We start from the raw sequence: 24513 nt of genomic DNA on the forward strand, positions 1-24513 counted from the left end.
GCTCACCCAGGGTGAGGGATTTTGTTACTTTGGATGGGCGAAGAACATTTTCCATCATGTCTAAGGCCAGGTCTGCCCCAGGGGCTGCTGCCGGCACAGCTCTGTCGGTCAGGGGCATGAAGAGGTGAGATCCCTGACCAGCAGAGCTGTGCTGGCAGGAGCCGATAGAGGAGATGCAGCTAGACCAGCCCAACTGCACTTTGCACTGGGATAGCTTATTTTGCCAAGGGCAGGGGGCGAGGGGGTGGAATAAGCTATGCCAGGAAAAGAATCAGCTGTGCTGGTACGGCTGGATCCCTTCTAGGTGCGTTTTGCCTGTGTAGACCTGGCCTGAGACTGGAAAGGTTTGGGGGTTCTGGCTTGATAAACATTTGTTGTGCAGCTGCTCGATGCTTCAAGGTGCTGTGTTGGCAGTCGCTGACCCTCAGAAGGCAAGCACCATCATTATCCCTGTCGTACAGATGGGGAAACTGAGGCATGGACTGGCTATCCCTTGCCCCAGTTCATACAGTGGCAAAGCTGAGAAGGGAGTCCGGGAGCTGCTAGTTCCACTCTAATCGCTAGACAACATTCCCTTCCCAGAGTCAGGAATAGAACCCAGGCGTCCTGACTCCCAGTGCCCCCCCCCCCACTCTAACCACTAGATCCCACTCCCCGTCCAATGGTCAGGCATAGAACCCAGGCGTCCTGACTCCCAGTCCCCCTGCTCTAACCTCTAGCCCACATTTTCTCCCAGAGCTGGGAATAGAACTCAGGCATCCTGGCCCCCATTCCTGCTCCATCTGCTGGGCCATGCCACCTCCTTTAAAAGCTCTTGTTTCCTATCAAAGCAACCACCCAAGGAAGCTGCTTTCTGCCTGGCTGGGGGGAGCAGGGGAAGGTCTCTGAGCTGTCAGGATGAGTCGGGGAGGCTGGACTTTCTGGTTCCCTGACTCACTGTGACACCGATCTAGCTGTGCCCTTCCCCTCCCCAGCCCAGGCAGCTGCCAGTGTGAGCTGGAGACTTGAAACAGCCTCAGCTCCCCGGCCCTAGTGTTGGACAGGAGGGGAAGGGGAAGGAACCGAAGCCACGTCTGGGAGCAGAGTGAACCCAGGAGCCAGCCCCTCCGGCTGGAGCTGGGCTCGTCATTCCAATCCCATGGGCCCAGAGGCCACCCCAGGACGTCTCCAATGGGCACTGGGCACCGACCAGGGAGTCCATCCATGCAGCGCTGGGGGGATCTACCAGGGGCTTAGCTGCCAATGGATGATGCTGGCCGAAAGTCTGCGCTAATTCCGCCTGTGCCCTCTGACCTCAGCCCCAGGAGAGGTAATTTCGCTGGAGAATGAGCAGCCAGATCCCGCTCTGCAGGGATCCGAGGCAGAGCTCGGGGGGCGCTGGGCCCAGGGGGAGCGGCTCTGCACTGGGTGCTGAGAGCAGAATCTCTTATACAGTAGCACCAGGCAAGGGGATCCGGGATAGAGAGGGGACTTGAAGGGGCTTCCACTCTCTGCTAGAAACACGGGGAAGGGGGGCACTTTCAGAGCTGGTATTTGAAGGGAGGGGTTTTCTTTTCTTTCTCCTTTTTAAAAATCCCTCCTCCCGCCCCTGGGCCCCCGCAGCATCAGGCGCCGGGTCCCGTCCCGCGCTAGCATGTGGTCTGTGTGTACAGCTTGGAGTCTGGGCGTCACCTTGCTGGTCTACGGGCCAGTCCTTGCTGGCGTAAGCACCCTGCAGTCAGTGCAGTTACCCCAGGGCTGCGTTTGCCCTCCCCCCCCCCCACACCCATCCCCACCCTCTGGTTTATTAGCTGCCGTTCATGCAGAGGAGAGAACAAGGTTTAGAGTTGCAAGGCGGGATGAGGCTGCGGCTTGGCAGAGTAACAAACAGCTCGGGGCGGGGATTACCTCTCTTGCCCAGAGCTGGGACAGTAGGGCCCTGCCAGGGCACTGGGGGTGGGCACTGAGGCATCTTCCTGCCCTGCCTCCGGCTGCATTTCAGGGGTTGGGGAGGTTCTAGGTTAGGCAGGGGCCAGAGTGGCTTTGAGCACGGTCAGGGTCAATCATTTCCTGCCCCCAGGGGAGCCGCGCGAGCGCCCCACATTTCACAACCTCCTCTTTCCACACCGGTTCCAGCAACAGGCTCAACATCTCAGCTTAGCGGCTGCAGTTGCTGCAATCTGGCTGGGGTGCAGAGGAGGAGGAGGAGGAAGGACTGTGTGTGGAGACAGCATTGGGGGCCCGGGTCAGCCTGTCACTCAGCTGTCGGTGGCTTTCGAGCTCCGCTCGCTGGAGCGCTTGGGGAATTTGCCACCTCCTGGGAGCCCCGGATGCAAATGCCTGCCTCGACCCAGCCCCCAGCAGTGCCCGGCGGTTCTGCGAGGTGTTTCTGAAATGCTGGGGCTGCAGGGCTCACGCCAGGGAGGGGCCAGAAGGCCTGATCCGAAGCCCACTGGGGATGTCAGTGGAAAAGCTCCCACTTCAGCCGGCTTTGGATTGGGGCTTGGATCTGGCCCAAAAGATCATCGAGGCCAGGAACACACATTCCCCAACCCTTTGGGGAGGGCGAGCGGGACCCGGGCAGCTTGGCCATATAGTCTCCATAAAGGGCTCCCCGCCGCCGAAAAGAGCATGAGAAACAAGTTGAGCGACGGGGGGAGGGAGGGGGAATCAGGTTTCGGGAGCAAGAGGAGGGATGGCAGAGAGGGGCTTGGGATGTGATGAGGACAGGAACACTGTGTAAGCATCGGCTTGGGGTGGGGGGGGGTCCTGACCCGGGCACCACTACAGGAAGAGTTAGTCTGGGTGCGAAGATGGCACCAACCTGAGCTAAAAAAGCTGCCCCATCAACTGGCAGTGGCAGTAGGCTATTATCTTGTATGTGGACTGGAGGGGACACGCATGACACGCCCACCCAGCATAGGGGGTGTGGCCGGAGTGCTGTGAGCTCTTCTTTGATCCCAGGGCCTATAGTGGGCAGAGTGCAAGTTAGAACAGCCTTGAGGCTGCTCCAATTGATACGGGGGTGCTGGGTGGAGCCCTGCACAGTCCCAGAACATGAGGGGTGCAAAGGCTTAAAGGCATCTCCCGCATCCATCTTGCCCCAGCAGCAGGAGCCGAACTGCCGAGAATCAAGCCCCGAGAGGCTTCTCCTTGGCATCTCCTGCCACCTGGGTCAGCCTCCCAGTATCACCATGGCCCCATGCCGGCCCCGCTCGCAGCTGGAAAGGCTTCTTTCCTCCCTGATGCTGCGGCTGCCTGCGGGGCTCCCGTGATGGCGCGAAGGGGCAGAAAGCTCTGCCCCGGTGAAGCATGACTGCGTACGGCCCTCTCTCCAGCCGAGCGCTTCCGCTCCAGGTGGGAGGCTGGGGCGGGGACTCTTTCATGTGGTTACCTCGCTCGTTTCAACCATCTCTCCCCATCCTGCTTTCTTGACAGCTCAACAGCTGGGGCTGGGCCCCTGCACATTTCACCGAGGGCCTCACCCTTTGCAGATAACCAGCCATGCCCGGCCGGGCGCTCTGCCTCCTGTGTAGTTTGGTGATGCCCACCACCTTCCTGTGTGCAGATCTGCTTCCCAGGGTCACCTTCCCAAGAGGTGAGCAAAGGGGGCTCGGGGGAGAAAGAAGGATGGATGGATGAGAAAGCAAGAAAAGAGGGGTGGTGGGAAGGAAGGAAGGAAGAAAAGGAAAGAAGAGTGCAAAGACAGACAGACGGGCCTGGACAGATACGGCAGCGAGAATAAATAAAATGGAGAAAGCAAAGCGAGAGAGACCGTTGGAAGGAGGAAATGAAGAAAGGGGTTAAAGGAAGAGAAGGAGAGAACGGCGCCCCTCCGAATGGCCCGCTGTCAGCCTCCCAGGCCCGGGGGGAGGGGCATGGGGCGCCGGCAGAGAGAGAGGCTCCTTGCCTGTAGCCAGGACTGGGGGGCTGCGAAATGGCTGGGGGCGAGGGGGGGCATCTCAAATCTCCCTGTCGATGCGGCACATGTAAAGAGCAGGGCTCTGATCTCGGAAGCTGCTTTTCCCCTGCGAGGTTGAGAAGGGGATGGAGGCAGGTGCTTCGGAGGGAGGATGGAGGGGGAAGATGTGAGTTCAGATCCTGAACTCTATCCCTGTGCCCCGGCTTGGGGCATCGTGGGCCTAACGTTGATGCCACCTTCCGGCAGGGCTCACCCTGCGGCTTGATCCAGGGCCCACCGGATTCAGTGGAAAGGCTCCTGCTGGACTTTAGATCAGAGCCAATGGGGGCTGTAGAAAGTGATCTCCACAGGGCTGTGCCGAGCCAGCCTTGCTCACACGGCATCGTGGCCTCCAATAGGGAAGACGGGGCAGGGGGTGGGAGGGAGCTGCTTGGGGGGAGCGGTGTGCCAGTGTGAGCCAAGTGCATGAGGTATTTAGGGAGTGGAGCCATGGGGGGGCAGGGGCACAGTGAGTGCATGGGGAGCTTGCTATGTTTCTGCCCTTGCTGCTCTTCCCCAGCTCCTACAGAGAGCACCCTGGGACTGGCAATCCAGCCCCTATCCAAGGCTGGAGCTAGGCAGGACTGGCTGCCAGGACACCTGGGTTCTATTCGTAGAGCTGGCTGGCTCTCTGTACCTCAGGGTTCCCATCGGGGCAACAACGATGATATTCACAGTCGGGAGAGTTGGAGATGCTATAGACCAAAGGAACAGCTGTCAGCACACCAAGGAACTGATACAAAGCCCACAGGGGTTGCCAGTGGCTTGAACGGGCCTGAGTTCAAATCCCAGATGGGCCCAGTTTTCCTACCCCAAGGAACTGGCCTGGAAGTCTGACATTCTCTAGCTAGCCTGCCCTGGGCAAGAGGTCACAGTAGATGATCGCAACAGTCCCTTTGGGCTGTGGTGACGTGAGTCTTTCCACCAACTTTGGATCAGGCCCTGATTGTACAAAGCGAATGCATTCTTCCTTTTCCAAACCCAGAGGCAGTACACACCAGAGCTCCGGGGAATGCTTATAATTACCCCAGCATCTGCTGGCACCCCATGAAAACAAATTCCAGCTGCAGCCTCTCTAGCGAGCAGCCATCTATTAAACCCGATCGCCTTTCAGCTCCTTCTGAAAAGAAAAGAAATATCATGCGGTTTCCGCTGAACTGGGAAGGGATTGTTGGGTGCGGGAGACGGATCTGATTTAGGAGGGGAAATGAGAAGAGCTAAATATGACTGACTTGGCAAGAGAGGACAAGCATCTAACGAGCACTTGAATGTCAAGGAAACAGGATGGTTTGAGAGGGTTTAGAAAGGAGTATTTATTATTGTTAGCACCTAGAGGATCCAATCTAGGAGCTGCATAGACACAGTGAGAGACAGTCCCTGCCCTGGACATCTTATAAGCTAAATAGGCAAGACAGGCTGAGGGTGGGAGAAAGGAAGGATTGTTCTCCCAGTTTTACAGATGGGAAACTGAGACATTATGGCCCAGATTTCCAAAAGTGTTTAGGCACCTAGACCAAGGGAGTTAGGTGCCTAAATATCGTTGAGGATCTGGACTGAAGCGAGTTGCTGAAAGCCAGGAATAGAACCCCTGAGTCCATGTCCAATGCCGGCGTTACAGAATCCTTGCTCCGAGTAACAGAAAATGGAGCAAAGGAACAGTCAGGCTGAGTATCAGGCAATGCTTCCTAATAGCAGGAGGCACGGTTGTAATTAGAGGAGTTGGAATTTGTCCAGAATAAAATAATGAGCCTGATACTCAGCCTGACTCCTTTACCTCATTCGTGCAGAGTAAAAGGGGCCTCAAAGTGGTGTGTAAATGACATTGGCTCTCGTGTTATGCTGCCAGAGTAGTGAGGATCAGGCCTCCCCTCCACCCGCATATTTTAATAAAACAATTTCCCTCCCCTGTGGTAGGTTATTAAATCAATAAGAGTTTAGCAAGATCTAATTTTCTTACTTCACCCTTTGGTTTGGTTTTGTTTTTTGCTTCAGCTCTGGAAATAGACAAGTCACTTTGGCTTTGGGATCTAGTCAGTTTCTGTTCGGGGGGCGGGGGAGGGTGGGGCTGAACTAGATGATCTTGGGAGGTCCCTTCCTGCTGTTCATCTCTGTGATTCTGCAGAGCAAACACACACAATCCTAGGACGTGGCTGCAATTTGGGATGCAAATGCCACTGGGGACTTTTTTTGTCTATTTGCTTTCGGTATATATAAATAAACAGTAATGGCCAGGGAAGTGTTTCCGGTTCTCTGAGGCCTTCAGGAAACGTATTTATAGTATTCTAGGCTGAATCTGCATCCCCTTGTCAAGACTTCACCCTTGCAAAAACACTGCAGGATCTTCAATGATCACAAATGAGCCAGTCCTCGTTATTTCTGTCTCATCCTTCTGGCAGCTCAGCACTCCCTAACTCCACGTTGAGGTGGGCACAGAGGGGAGAGCGCCCCCTGCTGAGCCCCCACCCCGCCCCCTGCAGCACCGGGCTGGGGCATTGGGGTCAGCACTGCCTCCAAGGGAAAAGCACCCCCTACTGAGTCACCAGCAGTCACCGCCTTCCTCTTTCCCACCCACCCTCAGCTTGCTGCTGCTGAGAAAAGGCCACGCTCTTCCCCCAGGCCCTTTGTAGGGTCCTGCCAGCAGCAGCACCGGCTCCAGGGACATTTCCACTGCCATGCGCTGGCTGCTCCTTCTGCCAGTGTCATACAGCCTACAGAGCCTGCTCCAACCCCCTCTCCGCGTCAATTCCTTTGACTTCAGTGGGCTTTGGGTCAGACCCCAAGAGCACTGGAAGTCTATGGGATATAACATGCTACATTACATTACATAGGCACTAAGTTGCAGTATCTAGGTTATGTTACAGTATATAGGTGCCAAGTTGTGGTGTATATATGCTACATTACAGTATGTAGGTTCTAAGTTACAGTGTGTGTTTATAGAGAGAGAGATGCTATGTTTCAATATATGGGTGCTCTGTTACAGTACATGCGTTTATTATTTATCTGCATTATCTCCAAGAGGCCTTCACTGAGATCAGAGCCCCATTGTGCTAGGAGCTGTACAGACACACAGTGAGAGCCAGGCCACGCCCTGTGGTGCTTCCATACGCAAGGCAAACCAAATGTGGGAGGGGAAATGATTTGCTCCAGGTCACCCAGTGGGTCTCCAGCCGAGACTGGACTAGAATCCAGATCTCCTGAGTCGTAATCCAGAGCAGTGGTCGGCCCGCGCTGCTTCCCGCAGCCCCCTTTGGCCTGGAGCGGCAAACCGCGGCCAGTGGGAGCTGCGATCGGCCGAACCTGCGGATGCGGCAGGTAAAAAAAACCGGTCCAGCCCACCAGGGGCTTTCCCTGAACAAGCAGCGGACTGGCTTTGAGAACCACCGGTCCAGAGCCTTCGCCACTGTACCACATACATGCTTTCTTATGGTACACACATATGTATTACGTTATGGCATATAGATGCTAAGTTATGGTATATACATGTAAGTTGCTGTATACAGATGCTATGTTACAACATATACATGGTAAGTTGTGATATATTTGCCAGAAGCTGGGAATGAATGACAGGGGATGGATCACTTGATGATTGATTCCCTGTTCTGTTCATTCCCTCTGGGGCACCTGGCATTTGCCGCTGTCAGAAGACAGGACACTGGGCTAGATAGACCTTTGGTCTGACCCAGTAGGGCCGTTCTTTTGTTCTTATGATAGATGCTATGTTACAACACATACGTGTTATGTAGCATTTTGGGGCAAGTTACGTTTCTGGTTTTAGCAGGAAGTTCCGCCATTTCAAAATTGTTTTTTGTTCCGAATGGGAATGAAACGTAGAATTTCAACAATTCCTCCTAAATGAATTTTTTTTTAAATTTTTTCGAGTCAATTGATTTTGATTGTTTTAAATCATATCAAATAAATTGTGAAACAAAAGAAAACAGAGCATTCTGTTGCATGATCAAAACACTTTGTTTAGGTGATTTTCATAAAAAAATGAAATTCTGTGGAAATCAGCGTGTTTCTGACAAAAAAAAAAACACCCCCATTCTGTTGGGAAATTTTCAACCAACTCTAAGGCTATTCTGTACAGGTGCCACTTTACATATACGGTGCTGAGTTATGGAATATAGGTGCCAAGCTGTGGCATATAGGTGCCAGTTTACAGTATGTGGGTGCTTCTGTATGGTATATAGGACCCACGTTGTGCTATATAGGTGCTAAGTATCATCCACCATGCACTGTTTGATCCCTGCCAGGAGACCCCCGGAGGACCCTAACCAGCTTCAGCCAGGATGGAACCTTCCACTATGATACTTTCCTCTTGAACGAAGATGAAGGCACTCTGTATGTGGGAGCTCGAGATACCATCCTCTCCCTCCGGGTGGACAGTGCTGGGTCCATGGAGCTGACAGGCTCAGTGAGTAGAACTCGACCTTCCCCAGAGAGTGGGGAGCATTTGGGGTGCAGGAGGGAGGCAAGCTGATCCCGGAGGCGGGGCAAGTGGAAGTCAGATCTGGGTTCTGTTCCTCTTCCCATGCCTCAGTTTCCCCATCTGTCAAGTGGGGATAATGTTACTCAGGAATTGTGAGCTGTAATTCATGAATGTTGGTAAAGTGCTTTGAACCTTAAGCAGAAGCCTCTAGAGAGAACAGAACTGAAGTGAAGAGTCCTGACTCCCTAACCCCCTTGCTCTGACCACTAGATCATACTCCCCTCCCTGAGAATTTTGCTCTCAGCAGCTTCCTTTCCTTCCAGTGCACTTTTACAGGCTCTTGACCTTTTCTCCAGGTGGAATCTTCCTCCCAAACTTTGAAGAATCTCTCTCTTTCCCCCCCTTACAGATAGTGTGGCAACCCGTGCCTGAAAAAAAGCAGGAGTGTGTCTTTAAGAAGAAAAGCAATCTGGTAAGGAGCTGGGGGAGATGCTGATGCTGGTGTGGGTTGTATTATGCCCCTCGAGGGCACAGTTAGTCTTGGAGTGTATATGGAGGGCGTGGAGAGCTGGCGACAATGCTGAGGGGTGGGTGCTGGGGTGGGTGGGTGGGTGCTTTGTGGTGCCGTGAGAGGTGGTGTCAAGCCAGGTGCAATTCCTCAGCCTGGTTTCTCACTCCCACAACTTGCAAAGGAAGCAATAGTGCTTGCTGGTGGACTAGGTGGCATTCTTCTCAGGGTCTCAGCGTGGGGTTCCGGGGGCGCTGGCTTGTGCTTGGGGTCTTTTAAAACATCCCATGCATGGGGGTGTTAATCCTGGTGTCCTGGCCAACTCTTCATTTGCCTCCCTAACTTCCCCTTGCAGCTCAGCTTGGTCGTGTTCTTCTTCTCCTAAACTGTACAGCTATCATGCTCCACTCTAGAGGTGGCTGCTTTTTAGGGCTGGGTGAGTGATCCCTGTGCAGCATTGCTATGCGCTGTTGAACAGCTGTCGCGTTCCACTTCAGAGGTGGATGCTGTTTAATGCTGACTAGTGATCCCTGTGTAGCATTGCTCTGTGTTATTGAACTGCTGCTAAGTCCCACCCCAGAAGTGGCTGCATTTTAATTATGGGTAAGTGATCCCAATGAGATGTTGCTGTTAAATCACGGCTGCATTCCACCCCAGAGGTGGCTGCATGTCAGTGCTGAGCATAGTGACCCTGTTCTGTGCAGCCCGTGAAGCAACCTGAAATCTGAGCTGTTGTTTTTTAAGTGGTGTGTGCTTTTCTCCCACAGACAGAGTGCTTCAACTTCATCCGTGTCCTAGAGCCAGTGAATCAGACTCACCTGTACACCTGTGGGACCTATGCCTTCAGCCCCACCTGCTCTTACATTGTGAGTGTCTGCGTTGGGCTGGCGGGAAGCTCTGACTCCAGCACCTTCTGTCTGAGTTTCACCCGGCACATCGCGTCAGAGCCTGCATTCCGGAAATGGGCCGAGGCTCACAGAAGAGGCAGGTCTGGTCTGTGATTGACACTGAGGCTGCTGGCCACACAGAGACCTTGTGACTCTCTCTGGCCCTCCAGTTCCCCAGACTGCACTGTGTAGTGTTACCTAAATCCTGACCCGGACTGGCGGGACACAGAAGGCAAAGGGGTTTAGGCACCTAATGACACAGCTAGGCACCTATTGGGATTTACAGTAGCACCTTAGTCCCATTGGTCTTCAAAGGGAATTAGGTGCCTAGGTGCATTTGAAGATCCCAATAAATGCCTACCTTTATCTTTAAGCACTTAAACGCTGGAAAATCTGGCCTTTATTGACTGCCTTGTCAATGATGTGTGTGAGAGAGAGGAGACCAAGAGAGCAAAGAGGGCGGAGTCAGGACTCCTGGGTTCTATTTCTAGCTCTGAGAGGTAGTGTGGTCTAGTGGTCAGAGCGAGTGGGGGGGATAGCTCAGTGGTTTGAGCACTGGCCTGCTAAACCCAGGCTTGTGAGTTCAATCTCTGAGGGGGCCATTTAGGGATCTGGAGCAAAAACTGGGGATTGGTCCTGCTTTGAGCAGGGGGTTGGACTAGATGACCTCCTGAGGTCCCTTCCACCCTAATATTCTATTATTCAGAGTCAGGACTTGAATTCTAGTCTCTACAGAAGAGGCTTTGCTGCCCTCTGTTGGCTCTGGGTGTATGCTAAGCAGCCTCTTCTATTTTCTGGTTATTTTCCTTTCCAGATAAAAGGCCCGGGTTCACGGGAGAAGTGGTGAGTTTACAGGAACCTGGGTCGACATTTTCAAACCTGGCCTCTGATTTTCTCAAGTTGCGTAGCCAAAAAGAAGTAGATATGCAAAAACAAGCGGCCACGTTTGAGAGTAGTTGGCCCTGTTCTTTTGGAGTCACCAGAAGAGAGAGCTAATCTGAGCTACCCTGGGTTCTCCTCCAAAATTCACGGGTGTCCTGATTTTGGGTTCCTGGTTATTGGGATTCCATTATAATTTGACTTTATTGGGGTTATATTATGAGTGTGGCGTAATGGATACAGCCCTGGGCCAGGTCTCAGAAGACCTGGCTTCCATTCCTGGCACTGCCATTGGCCTGTGGGTGACCTCCTTGGTAAAACACATCGATTATAATATAACATAGAGAGTTATCTTTATTATGAAAGTTGGATTCCCCCGTCCTGTTGCCTGGAGGGGATCTGTCTCTAGACTGAACTCAAGCGACCACCGTTTGCTTTGTTCTTGTCCTGCGACTGATGGATTGATTTCTAATTCCTTGCAGAATCTGGAGAATTTCAGCCTGGTTTCTGTCAGCCAAGGGCAGCCCCTCCTCCAGGATGGGAAGGGACAGTGCCCCTTCGACCCCAGCCACAAGTATACGGCCATCCTGGTGGGTGAGTCTGGAGCTCGTTGGAAACCATGGGCTGTGCAGTGACTGCGTGATGGGGAGGGAGGTGGAACCCGCAGCCCTACCATTATAGTGCCTAGAAGCAGAGGATTCGGTCTTGAGCTGCACCCGTCAAGTCCCATGTCTTCGGTGCAGCAAGTCCAGGATTCAAAGGCCTGGGGCTGGCTTGAAAGAGGCCTTTAAGGTCCTGCTGTCTTCCTTTGATGCTGTCTTAGAGATGTAGGTTTATCCCTCAATGCCCGGGTAACCCACTCTGATCCATCAGGATAACGAGTCCCAGGTCTCAAAGCCCTTTACCTCTCTCTGACTAAATAACCAAGCCCAGAGGCACCGGCACTGCTGCCGGCCCGGGCTTCCCTCACCGCCTCTCTCCTCCTGCAGGTGGGGAGCTCTACACGGGGACCATGAACAACTTCCAAGGCAACGAGCCCATAATCTCCCGCGCCCTGAGCAGCAGGACCTTGCTGAAGACCGATGCCTTCCTCAGGTGGCTGAATGGTGAGGATGGGTAGGAGGGCCTGCTCCTGCTGTGGGGAAGGGCAGGGGCTGAGGTAGCATCTGAAATCGACAGCTGCCCATTTATGGTCTTCCAGACACAGGACCTGACTCTGTTACCTGGTGGGGATGGGATGAGAGGCTGCAACACCCTTTGAGCTGAGGCTGTGCTCAGGCTGGCTCCGGGGCCAGTTAGAGCAGCCTCGGGGCTGCTCTAATTTACACTGGGCTCCCTGTGGCCCCCTGCCATCCCTGGAAAGCAGAGAATAACCACAGCACAGTGCACTCTACTCATGCCCACAATCTGCCCCCTCAGCTGGGGCAGGTGCAGCTCCACGATGGCCAGGGAGGACCCTGCTCAGGAAGGATTCTCAGGGGACCAGTCCCCCTCTCATTAAGGCCCTTTAGCTGCTTAACAGGGCCTCACATCAGTGAGAATCAGGCCCAGGGACTCTTTGCTCGGGTCGCCGTCACCTATTAGCCAACAGGCGAATGGCTGGTGCCCACTGGCCCTCGGATGTGTTTCCTAGGCAACAAGTCCACCGTCTCCCATGAATATTTACATGCCCCCCCATCTGCCCTTGGGAAGCAGTGCGCAGGGATTCGGCATCTAACCCGCCTGGTCTCCTTCTCCCCACAGTCGACGCGGGCTTCGTGGCCTCCGCCAACATCCCTGGAGACGAGAAGGTCTATTTCTTCTTTGAGGAGACGGCCGAGGAGTTTGATTTCTTTGAGAAGCTCATGGTCTCCCGAGTGGCTCGTGTGTGCAAGGTATGAAGCAGGCCCGAGCTGGCTCTTGGAGCACCTGTGCGCCTATGTCTCGTACCCTCGCATTGTGGTCTCTCCTGCTTGTGGCCTGCCCCGGTGATGACAACTGACCCACCAGTAACACAGGGCCTCCGTTCTGCCTTCTGTGGCATCTAGGCAGCTTGATTGCCTTCAGAGCTGTGCCGGGGGCCTTGCATAGATGTAGCTGATGGGACCATAGTAGACAGTGACATTGATGAAGAATAAAATTCAGTTACCCCCTCCCAGAGCTGGGCTCTAGCCAAAATCTGGGACGGTTCCATTTGGATGAAAGGTGGTTGGTGTCACCTGTTTATTTACAGATATAGACAGATGCTGCCCCGTTTCCCTGGGGCCCAAGAACCAGCTGGCTGGCCTGCCTCCGCTGCCTTTCAGGGTCACACTGCAACTGTTCCTGCAGCCACGCCCTGCATTCGGACCCCATCGCTCCATGTGGGTTATGGGGCGGCGTGAGCACCGTCTATACGCATCTGTGTGGGGGACAAATATTTGATGATGGGCTCTTCAGTCTAGCAGGAAAAGGTCTAACACGAGCCAATGGCTGGAAGTTGAAGCCGAACAATTTCAGACAGGCAATAAGGCGTCAATTTTTAACAGTGAACGTAATTAAGCATTGGAACAAAAGACCCAGGGTCATGGTGGATTCTCCATTTTTAAATTGGATTTTTTTCAAAAGGAGCTGCTCGAGGAATGATTTTGGGGCAGCTCTCTGACCTGTTCTATACAGGAGGTCAGGATAGACGACCACAATGGTTCCTTCTGGCCTTGGAATCTATTAATCCTGTATCTTAAGCTGGCCCACTAGCCTCCTAACAGCCCGTTACCACTGTCTGGGTGGTTTCCTGCTTGTGTCCACCTTTTTAGTTCCTCATATCTCACTGACTGCGCACGAGGGCTTATTACATCATTGTCTGGAACATCAGCTGATGAGAGCCTGGTGGTTGGTTTACTCACCACAGTTGTACCACTAGAACTCCCCCTTCTTATTTTGAGCAGGGGATTGAGTTTGGGTCTACCCACAGGGCCATCCTTCCTCTCAGACCTTCCCTTCATTCAGAATAACTCTTCCCCTTTCCGGGGCAGCACACACACCCGGAGTTGTACCAGCACAATGGCAGCATGGCTGCGTGCTGACCCCCAGGACAAGCCGTCCTCTCAGCCATCCCTTTAAGGAGAGGCCCTGCTCCGGTCCGGGTGGCCGGGCATTCCTCTCTCCTGCAGAATGACGTCGGAGGAGAGAAGGTGCTGCAGAAGAAATGGACCACGTTCCTGAAAGCCCAGCTGATGTGCTTCCAGCCGGGACACTTCCCTTTCAACGTGATCCATCACGCCTTTGTCCTACCCCAGCCAGGAGGGGGCGCCGTCTTCTATGGAGTCTTCACTTCACAATGGTAAGGCAGGAAACTTTCCTCTCCTGCCCAAAGGGCTCAGAAATCCCCCAAGGACCCATGTATTCCCAGGCCCGCACAGCCACAAGTCCCCTATCGCAAGAAGGACATTTTGGGGGGTGGGGTCTGTCCATCAGGCCCATTTAAATGGGTATGCTGAACCCAGAAAGTAGGACCCCTTCTGCGTTATGGTTCACCCTAAATATTTCATTATTGCAGCAGATGTAATTAACCTGTGGAACTGCTTGCCACATGGTATTGCTGAAGAAGTTGCTTAGTAAATTTCAGACCTAAGAGATGAGACTGGTGTCTAGTGGTTAGAGCAGGTGGCTTGGGGTCAGGACTCTTGGATTCTAGTCCCACATCTAGGTGTGAGTGTGATCTAATTGAGCACTGGGGACTGGGAGTTGGCATGCCTGGGTTCTTTGCTCAGCTCTAGGAAGGAGCATGGGCCAGTGGCCAGAGGGGGCTGCGAGTCAGAACTCCTGGATTCTATTCATAGGCAAGTGCCTGTCGCTGTGGGGTGGTGAGGGTTGATGCTTTGCAAGTGTTTGGAGGCCCTGGATGGAGGTTGCTGTGGAAGCACCTGGCATTATTATTTCAGAAGGTTTATATGGCCAAGGAACAGCCCTTCTAGAGGGCCCCAAAGGGGTGGACTTCCCATGCCCACTGACCCACACGTCACAGGCAGGGTGTGGCTGGATCCCACATCTGACCTGCCCACCTCAGGGTGTCCCCCTAGCGCTGGCGTGTACCACCAACAGGATCACTCGTCCCTTGGCAGGCAGATGGGAGATGCAGGCAGCACGGCGGTGTGCGCTTTCAACCTGGAGGACATCGAAAGAGTCTTCAACGGCAAATACAAGGAGCTGAACAAGGAGAGCTCCCGGTGGATGACATACAGCGATGCGGTCCCTGAGCCCCGCCCTGGCAGCGTGAGTATCACCTGCTTCACGCATCTAACTTCACGGCATGAGGATGTGTGCCGAAGGATGACTTTGCAGGACAGGTTTGGGGTTAAGCCAGGCGGCTGGAACTCAAGACACCTGGGTTCAATTTCTGCCGGGGCCGCTGACTTCGGGCAAGGCACTTAATTGCTCCGTGCCTCAGTTTCCCTGGATAATAGTCCATCTGCCTTGCTTTTTACGGGAAGCTGGCATAATCAACTGTGCTTTCCCCCTTTGCAAGGGTGCGTAGAACAAAAAAACCCCAACCCCCTAAGCCTGTCACTAGCCCAGTTCCCACCTCTGATAGCCCTTCTGATCCCCTGCCTTTGTCCTCCCACTGCAGTGCTCAGTGCGCCCATCGGCAGACAAAGTCCTGACCTTCATGAAAAACCACTTCCTGATGGATGGGAAGGTTGTGCCCAGGAACAAGCAGCCGGTGCTGGTGAAGCAGAACGTGAAATATACGCGGATCGCAGTCGATCAGACCCGCAGTGTCTCGGGCACCTCCTATGAGGTGATGTTCCTGGGAACAGGTACGGCTCCCATGAGCAGGGGACAGCACCTCGTCAGTGCGTGGGGCTGGATTCTGCACCCAGCTGAGTGTTTACCCAATGGGAAAGCTCCCATTGGCGTCAGTGGGATGGGGGCAGGCACTTATCGCCGGAGTCAGACGGGTCATTCGTTTTCCGGTGGTTGATTCAGGTGATTCAGGTGGACCCGAAATGAAACTTTTTGGGGTTTGGAATGAAATGAAAAAGTAAAAAACAAAAAAAAAAAAATTAGTTTTTGAGGCTTTTTTACCTTTTGAAAAAAATGAAATTGAAAATTCAAAGAAAATGTAAACATTTTGACAATTTTTTGTTTGCCAATTTGTGTATTTGTTATTTTGGAATTTGTGTGTTAGCAGAGCAGGGGGGTGTTTCACCCCATTCTGCTGGCCAATCTCAGGTCTGTTAATTGCACCCTGCCCATTGCACTTTCAGTTAGATATGGCTCTCCTTCACTTCCTGTCCCATGCATTGTTAAACACATTTACCGCTCTTCACCCCAGAGGTGGCTGCATTTTAGTGGTGGACAACGTGGTTTCTATAAGCCTGACAAGGTTGGTGCCAGCCAGCTAACAAAGTGCTTTGGAGGCATATTGGGGCAAAAGGTCCCGTATAAACGAAGGGTCGTTCTCTTTTAATTAAGCAAATTGTGTGTGTGAGAGAGAGAGAATTGAATAGATTAGCCATTTAGATCCAGATACTCCACTTCCACTGAAACTAAGAACTTAAAAACTTTTGTTACACACAGTCAACTTAGAGAAGAGATCAGCTCCTCAAAGAGAGGATGCATTGTCTCAGCCCCATGGTAAATACACTTGTGTCCCTATATTTCCTCCCACAGATCAAGGATTCCTGCACAAAGCAGTGGCTCTGGCCAGCGGTGCTCATATCATTGAGGAAATCCAGCTGTTTAAGGACCCGGAACCTGTGCAGAACCTTCTGTTCTCACCTGGGAAGGTAGGAGACTTGCAGAGCTGCCTGGTGCAGCAGACAGGAAGGGGAGACGCTGTCCAGGGGGCTAAGTAGGTGACGTAGACGTAACTGTGTGACATTTTCTGTGTGTCTCCCCCCCGGCAGGGGATCCTGTATGTGGGGTACTCCAAGGGGGTCCTGCAGGTGCCGCTGGCCAACTGCAGCGTGTACAGGAGCTGTGCTGACTGTGTCCTCGCCCGAGACCCCTACTGTGCCTGGCACGGGCGCAGCCAGTTGTGCCAGGAGACCCGAGCCACAAACAAAAACACGTGAGTAGCTCAGTGTGTGGAACAGCTCAGGTGTAACTTCCGAGAGGGAAGCAGGCATGTCTAGTGGTTAGAGCAGAGCCTGGCCAGTCAGGACTCTTGGGTTCGACTCCCTGCTCTGGGAAGGGAGTGTGCTCTAGTGGTCAGAGGAAGGGGGCTGGGAGTCAGGATTCCTGGCTCTGTTCCCAAGTCCAGGATGGGGTAGGGCGGGGGTGGTTAGAGCAGGGGACTGGGAAATAGGACTCCTGGGTTCCATTCTGCCTTATCCCACTGTGTGAATTTAGGAAAGTGACTTGCTTTATTTCCTGCCTGCAAAGTGGGGAAAATAACACTCCCCTGCCTCCCAGAGCTTGCCAAGTGCTTTGAGATCCTCCCAGGACAGCTGCTCTAGAAGGGCAGACGGGTATTTCTGGGCCTCAGGGAGTGCGGGGAGAGGGGAGGGTGAAAAGCCCCTAGTGTTCCCTGAGCACTAGCCCGAAGGACCGCCCACCAGGAATACAGCCCTGCGGTGTCGTTAACGCACTTTGCTAGCTCTGACGGGCACTCTCAGAGCATGTGCCACTGGCCAGTCACCTGTGGGTGTCAGCCAGGATCCCTGCAACAGCCACGTGCTTCCTAGTCCATGGACCCACTGCTCAGCTGCCCTCAGCTTTCTTCTTCCTGATTGCTTTGCAATAAGCTCACGCCAGGAAATGGGTGCCTTCCCAGCTCTTGTCCTCTCCTCCACGGCGGCTCTCTGGATACATCCAAGCTGCTATTTTTAATACGCTCCCTCTGGCCCCACTAGCACCCATCTGTCCACCTGGCCTGCGAGGCTCCCAGCTGCCCTCCGAGGCTGCCTTGTCTCCCTGCCCCGGCTGAGGCGCTGGCAGGCGAGACCTGAGATTGTCCGTCAGCCAGGAGAGGTTTTAGAAACAAACAAACCAACAAACTTTGCCAGTGAAGCCGGGGCCACATGGTGGAAGGAGAGGAGCTGCTGGTTCCCACAGCCCGTGCGCTTCCATCCCAATCCACAGGCTTCCACCCCCTCCCGCTGTCCCAGCCCTGAGCTCCCCACCCACACAACTCTGCCAATGCCCCTCGCTTTTGCAGAACTCCCTGTGCTTCCAGTCCCGGGCAGACTCTACAATCTCACCAAGCTGCACCCAGATCTGGAGGGTGATGGCTCTGATTGATAATAAGACAGAAAATATTATGTTGCCTCTATATAAATCTGTGGTAGGCCCACATCTGGAATACTGCGTGCAGATGTGTCGCCCCATCTCAGAAAAGATATATTGGAATTGGAAAAGGTTCAGAAAAGGGCGACAAAAATGATGAGGGCACGGAACAGCTTCCATATGGGGAGAGATTAATAAGACTGGGACTTTTCAGCTTGGAAAAGAGACGACTAAGAGGGGATAGGATAGAGGTCTATGAAATCATGACTGGTGTGGAGAAAGTAAATACGGAAGTATTATTTATTCCTTCTCATAACACAAGAACTAGGGGTAATCAAATGAAATGAATAGGCAGCAGGTTTAAAACAAACAAAAGGAAGTATTTCTTCACACAACGCATAATCGGTCTGTGGAACTCTTTGCCAGAGGATGTTGTGAAAGCCAAGACTATAACAGGGTTCAAAAAAGAACTAGGTAAGTTCATGGAGGACATGTCCCTCAATGGCTATTAGCCAGGATGGGCAGGGATGGTGTCCCTAGCCTCTGTTTGCCAGAAGCTGGGAATGGATCACTTGATGATTCCCTGTTCTGTTCATTCCCTCTGGGGCACCTGGCATTGGCCAGCAACCAGCTCACCTGCCGTCCCCACGTCAAGCAGCGGCTTGAGAGCGAATTCATTGCCTTGGGTTCTCAGTGTGTCACTTCTCTCTCTCTAGGAGCGACTGGCTGCAGGACATCGAGACGGGTAGGCCGGGGGCTACGTGCCAGCAGATCGGTGGGAAAGGCAGGGCCACGCCCAGATCTCGGGACGACTTGGGCAGCAGCCTGGTAAAAAGTTGAGTATCGATCTTCCGGGTTTACTGTGCTTGGGGCACGTGTCTAACGGCGGGTGGGACTCTGACACCAGCAATGCTACGAGGGGGGCTGGGGAGACCCTCTGTGAGCCGGGGGGGGCTGCCTGCTCTAGGGAGGAGCTGGAGCCAGGGAGGAACGAACGGGGCCAAGCTCAGTGCTTCTGAGGCGTCAGGTCTCCGGTGGGCTTTGGCCCTGCTTTCTGCAAACATCGTGGAGCAAATCCCAGGAGAAACTCTTCAATCAAAAATAATGTAATCAAGGCAGCGCTCAGCCCAGTAATAAATAACACGCCAGGGTGCCAGCCCCCCTGGACCACACTACAACACCATGCCAGGGTGCCAGGCCCCCTGGACCACCCTACAACACCACGCCAGGGTGCCAGGCCCCCTGGACCACCCTACAACACCACGCCAGGGTGCCAGGCCCCCTGGACCACCCTACAACACCATGCCAGGGTGCCAGGCCCCCTGGACCACCCTACAACACCACGCCAGGGTGCCAGGCCCCCTGGATCACCCTACAACACCACGCCAGGGTGCCAGGCCCTCTGGACCACGCTACAACACCACTCCAGGGTGCCAGCCCCTGTGGGCAACCCTACAACACCACGCCAGGGTGCCAGGCCCCCTGGACCACCCTACACCACTCCAGGGTGCCAGCCCCCCTGTGGGCAACCCTACAACACCACACCAGGGTGCCAGGCCCCCTGAACCACCCTACATAACCATGCCAGGGTGCCAGGCCCCCTGGACCACCCTACAAAACCATGCCAGAGTGCCAGCCCCCCTGGACCACCCTACAACACCACTCCAGGGTGGCAGCCCCCCTGGACCACCCTACAACACCACTCCAGGGTGGCAGCCCCCCTGTGGGCAACCTACAACACCACGGCAGGGTGCCAGGCCCCCTGAACCACCCTACAAAACCATGCCAGGGTGCCAGGCCCCCTGAACCACCCTACAACACCACGCCAGGGTGCCAGGCCCCCTGAACCACCCTACAAAACCATGCCAGGGTGCCAGCCCCCCTGGACCACCCTACAACACCACTCCAGGGTGACAGCCCCTGTGGGCAACCCTACAACACCATGCCAGGGTGCCAGCCCCCCTGGACCACCCTACAAAACCATGCCAGAGTGCCAGGCCCCCTGAACCACCCTACAACACCACGCCAGGGTGCCAGGCCCCCTGGACCACCCTACACCACTCCAGGGTGCCAGCCCCCCTGTGGGCAACCCTACAACACCACACCAGGGTGCCAGGCCCCCTGAACCACCCTACATAACCATGCCAGGGTGCCAGGCCCCCTGGACCACCCTACAAAACTATGCCAGGGTGCCAGCCCCCCTGGACCACCCTACAACACCACTCCAGAGTGGCAGCCCCCCTGTGGGCAACCTACAACACCACACCAGGGTGCCAGGCCCCCTGAACCACCCTACAACACCACGGCAGGGTGCCAGGCCCCCTGAACCACCCTACAAAACCATGCCAGGGTGCCAGGCCCCCTGAACCACCCTACAACACCACGCCAGGGTGCCAGGCTCCCTGAACCACCCTACAAAACCATGCCAGGGTGCCAGCCCCCCTGGACCACCCTACAACACCACTCCAGGGTGACAGCCCCTATGGGCAACCCTACAACATCATGCCAGGGTGCCAGCCCCCCTGGACCACCCTACAAAACCATGCCAGAGTGCCAGGCCCCCTGAACCACCCTACAACACCACGCCAGGGTGCCAGCCCCCCTGGACCACCCTACAACACCACTCCAGGGTGACAGCCCCTGTGGGCAATCCTACAACACCATGCCAGGGTGCCAGCCCCCCTGGACCACCCTACAAAACTATGCCAGGGTGCCAGCCCCCCTGGACCACCCTACAACACCACTCCAGGGTGGCAGCCCCCCTGTGGGCAACCTACAACACCACACCAGGGTGCCAGGCCCCCTGAACCACCCTACAACACCACGCCAGGGTGCCAGGCCCCCTGAACCACCCTACAACACCACGCCAGGGTGCCAGGCCCCCTGGACCACCCTACAACACCACGCCAGGGTGCCAGCCCCCCTGGACCACCCTACAACACCACACCAGGGTGCCAGCCCCCCTGGACCACCCTACAACACCACGCCAGGATGCCAGGCCCCCCTGGACTCCTGCAACACCACGCCAGGGTGCCAGGCCCCCCTGGACTCCTGCAACACCACGCCAGGGTGCCAGCCCCCCTAGACAGCCCTACAATAACAAACTGTAGAGTTGCCCCTCTGTGCCCAATCCACTGAGGATTAGGGGCTGTTTTGGTGCTGGGAGCCTTAGCTCACACTTCAGCCGCTCTTGCTTTTAGCTCCGGAGGTCCCCACTGGTGCATCAGCCAACACGGCAGCCAACACATGGTCTGACACAGCAGCCGCCGCTGGCTAGCAAATCTCCCGGTTCCCAGCCAAAAGTTGCTATTCAGTGAGCTCTGGAGCGTGCCTTCCCCGGCACTCCGCCTGCAGCCCTGCAAACCTGCCTGTGGCCAGGGCCTTTCTTCCGAAACCAGCGGTCGCTAAGCAGCCTGCCTGTTGCCAGGATCTGGATCCCCAGTGGGATGGGATCAGCTCCCGGCAAAATGTCGTTATTAACCGAAAGTTGGTAATATTGGGATTGCTGCAAACCGGCACCCAAATGTACTTAGATATACTCTTCAGTGCAGGCATTGTCTCTTCGCTCCCCGTTTCTACCGCAACCAGCGCAAGGGCGCCCTAGACAATAGTAGGTGACGGCCCGAGGTGCAGGGCAATGGAGAAATGGGCCCGTTTACTCCAGTTTGGGCCTGGATTCTGCTCTCAGTGACACCAGTGTGAATCCAGAGTCACTCTGGTTGCATCCATGTAGTTTATACTGCACTCAGAGTCTAGCCCTTCCCGGCCTGACTTTCCGAACTGCTTTGCTCTTGTGGCAGCCCCCCTTGAGGCGCAGAATGAGGAGATGGGGGGGTGCCCAGTACCTTTGAAAATCCGGGTTTCTCACTAGGTGCCAGGGTGGATGCCCAGGTTGGAAGTGGAGCTTTTTTTCCACAAGAACCATTTTTTGTTTGTAATGAAAACTGCTGATTCAGAGACACCGAAACGTTTTGTGCATTCGTGTCAGTTTCACACCAATTGTTTGCCAAAAACAAACCCTGACGAATTTCCAAAACTATTGAACCGTTTCAGTTTTTCACTTCAGCATTTCCTTCCGTTTCCGAGTGAATTAGCCACCTAAAAATGCTCAAAAATCGAACCCTTTCATTTGACCTGAAACACTTTTTGTTTTTTAACTTTTCGATTGGCCACAAAACCGGTCACTGTCGGTCCAGTTCGAAAGGAATTTTGTTCCCCCGCAAACGCCGTGACTCGCCCCGGCTCTAGTGGCAAGGGGCTGGTGCAGCTCTTTGGACAGCAGCGTCAGCTGGTCCGGGTGGGCAGCCAGAGACTCACCGCTCCCTCTCCCCTCCTTGTATCTTTCCAGCGTTGAGCCCAGCCCTGAACTCTGTGATTCGGCTGCCGTGCCCGCAGCTCTCTGCCCTGGCCGATTACACCTGGAGCTACCCGGGGCCGAAGACCCCGGCGGGGCTGACGGTGTTGGACGATAAGACGCTGGTGATCATCATGCAGCGCCAGGCAGCAGGCGAGTACACGTGCTGGGCCAGCGAGAACGGGCACCACCAACCTGTGGCCCGCTATGCGGTGCAGGACCCCACGGGGGGCGACGGCTACCCCGACGTCCTGAGTGAGAGCGGAGGGGACAGCATGGCCGGGGAAGGGCTGGAGCGGGGGGCAGGCCCGCAGGGCGGGCACCGCTCCTACTGGGCGCAGTTTCTGTCAGTGATGGTGCTGCTGTTACTGACGCTGGCCGTAGCAATGGCCGTGGCCGCCTTCTCCTACCACAGCAGGCTCAAGGCCAAGAGCAAGGTGCAGGGTTGCAACACCCCCGAAGCCACCAAGGTGTCCAATCAGGAGAAGGTGCCGCTGAACGGAGGCCGGAGCCCACAGCTCCAAGGGCCCTTCCAGGAGCGGGCCAAGGACCCCAGGGACTGCTGTGTCCAGATGGAGGGGCTGTACCAGGACATAGACGCGGACAACAACAGGTTAAGCGCCAGCCTGGGGGCCAGGCAGGGCTCCCAAGGGGCGGCTCTGGAGAAAGCTTAAGCTGGCCGTGCCTGCCCCGACCTGCCTTTCGTCTCGAAATCAGCCGTGTCGTGGTAACGAGCAGCCCTACGATAACAAACCAGTGTGTGTGTGTGTGGCTCACCGCTTGGGAGCAACCCTACAGTAACAAACCGGTCTGCGTCCAGCCCCCAAATCCATAACAAACGTTGTATCAGCTGGTTAGACCTCCCACACGGCGCGCGCCCAGAAACTGCACCTGCTCCTCGTCCGTTGCCAGCTGCTGCCGCCTGCCCATGTGTGGGTCGCTCCACCACTGAAGAGCGATGGGCCCCGCCTGCCTCACTGCGCTGTCTGGGCATCACCAGCAGCCAAGTCGTGGGAGGGGCGTTAAAAAAAAAACCAAAAAAAACCCCTTCCGCTTTTGGGTTTCCGCACCAACCAAGAGACAAACACGGAGCACATCTGGGGCTCTAGATGACTGGGTTCAATGGAGCTGGAGGGCAGAGCAGCACTGAAGAGAGCATGAGCCCTTCCTGGCTAGTGCCCGCTGCGGGTTCAAGCAGGGAGCAACCCCGCGGTGGGATCTGAATGTGCCCAGTGTCGCTGTGTCTACGTAGCTGCTGCTTCCCGGGCTGGTGCCCCCAGCAATTGACATCCCTGCGCTGGCCTGGACTAGCTGGGAGTTGCCACGTCCCCTCTGCGAGTGCTATGGACGAAGGCCAATAAGCGATGCTGCAGCTGCACGTTACCTAGCGTGCCCCTGGCCAGCTCGGTCCTCCCCTGTGTGGGAAGCAGTTGGTGCCAGTCGATGGCTGGGTGTAGCTCTGCCGGGGCCCAATCTGGCTCCTTACAGCTCTGAATATGGGGTCTAATGTTCTGCCTTTGAGCGCAGGGTCAGCAGTTCAAATCCAGCCCCGGCTGGCAATGATCAGATAGCTGATCCTCGTCGGCCTGCGTGCAATGAGCAGCTGGGCTCCCAGTCTAGTTCCTGCTTGGCCAGAGGTCTGGATCACAACAGCCAATGCTAACTGGCCCCCGCAACGGGGAGACCGGAGTTGGCCCACATCACGGAGACTGCGCTCTGCTCTGGGGGGTGTCCTTCCATCAGAGGGCATTGAACAGTCACTCCCTGCTGTGTGTGGGTAGACGGCTTTAGGTCCTGATTCTCATTTACACTAAGGCCTCTTTACACCACTCTGGTCCGGTAAAGGAGGCATAAATTATAGCCACGTCCCCTCTGCACTGCCGGAGGGGTATAAGGGGCCTTTTAGTGTAAGTGAGAACCAGGCTGAGTCCCTGGGGTTTTGGAGCCAACAGCCTGAAAAATCGGCTTGGGGGGAGGGGAGGGGACTTGCAAGGGGCTTTGGGGATGGGGAGGAGGCAGAGGTTGTGACTGAATGTGAAGTTGTTGTTTTTTTAATTTAATGTTTTTAGATTTAAGTTAAACTTTTCCTGGTAGCAGCGACGAGCCATCGAACCCTTTGTTTCACCACCTCTGCCAGCTGCGGAAGGAATGTGGCTACCGAAACCAGCTCCGAGCCCAGCAGCTGGCCGATAGCCACACTGACAATGCCCAGTGACTGGGTTCGGAGCCTCGGAGCCAGGAGCGCAAACGTGGTGCGGTTTTTGCACGAACCACTTGGTTGCACCCGGGGCTAAACACAGCCAGGCGAGTGGATTTCCCTGGGAA

General features: G+C 55.1%; 1 protein-coding gene across 1 annotated transcript; it reads left to right on the plus strand.

Moving 5' to 3' along the window:
• Positions 1-1013: 1013 nt before the first annotated feature.
• SEMA4A (semaphorin 4A) lies at positions 1014-24146 on the plus strand. Its single transcript, XM_077841521.1, has 15 exons — positions 1014-1309; positions 3418-3577; positions 8194-8354; positions 8779-8841; positions 9645-9743; positions 11126-11237; positions 11633-11749; positions 12387-12517; positions 13775-13944; positions 14726-14876; positions 15232-15421; positions 16278-16393; positions 16514-16677; positions 18551-18669; positions 22183-24146. The coding sequence occupies exons 2-15, from the start codon at positions 3484-3486 to the stop codon at positions 22860-22862; spliced, it is 2367 nt and encodes a 788-aa protein (XP_077697647.1). The 5' UTR covers positions 1014-1309; positions 3418-3483; the 3' UTR covers positions 22863-24146.
• The last annotated feature ends 367 nt before the right edge of the window (positions 24147-24513 follow it).

This window comes from Eretmochelys imbricata, chromosome 24 (genome assembly GCF_965152235.1).
Source record: "Eretmochelys imbricata isolate rEreImb1 chromosome 24, rEreImb1.hap1, whole genome shotgun sequence".
NCBI classification, from domain to species: domain Eukaryota; kingdom Metazoa; phylum Chordata; order Testudines; family Cheloniidae; genus Eretmochelys; species Eretmochelys imbricata.

What these genes read in the sequence shown, in the direction of transcription:
- SEMA4A (XM_077841521.1), top strand. Translation starts at nt 3,484, where the DNA reads ATGCCCGGCCGGGCGCTCTGCCTCCTGTGTAGTTTGGTGATGCCCACC. An exon ending in GCCCCACCTGCTCTTACATT is followed by an intron (nt 9,744 to 11,125) that starts GTGAGTGTCTGC and finishes AATTCCTTGCAG; the next exon opens with AATCTGGAGAATTTCAGCCT. An exon ending in CGAGCCACAAACAAAAACAC is followed by an intron (nt 16,678 to 18,550) that starts GTGAGTAGCTCA and finishes CTCTCTCTCTAG; the next exon opens with GAGCGACTGGCTGCAGGACA.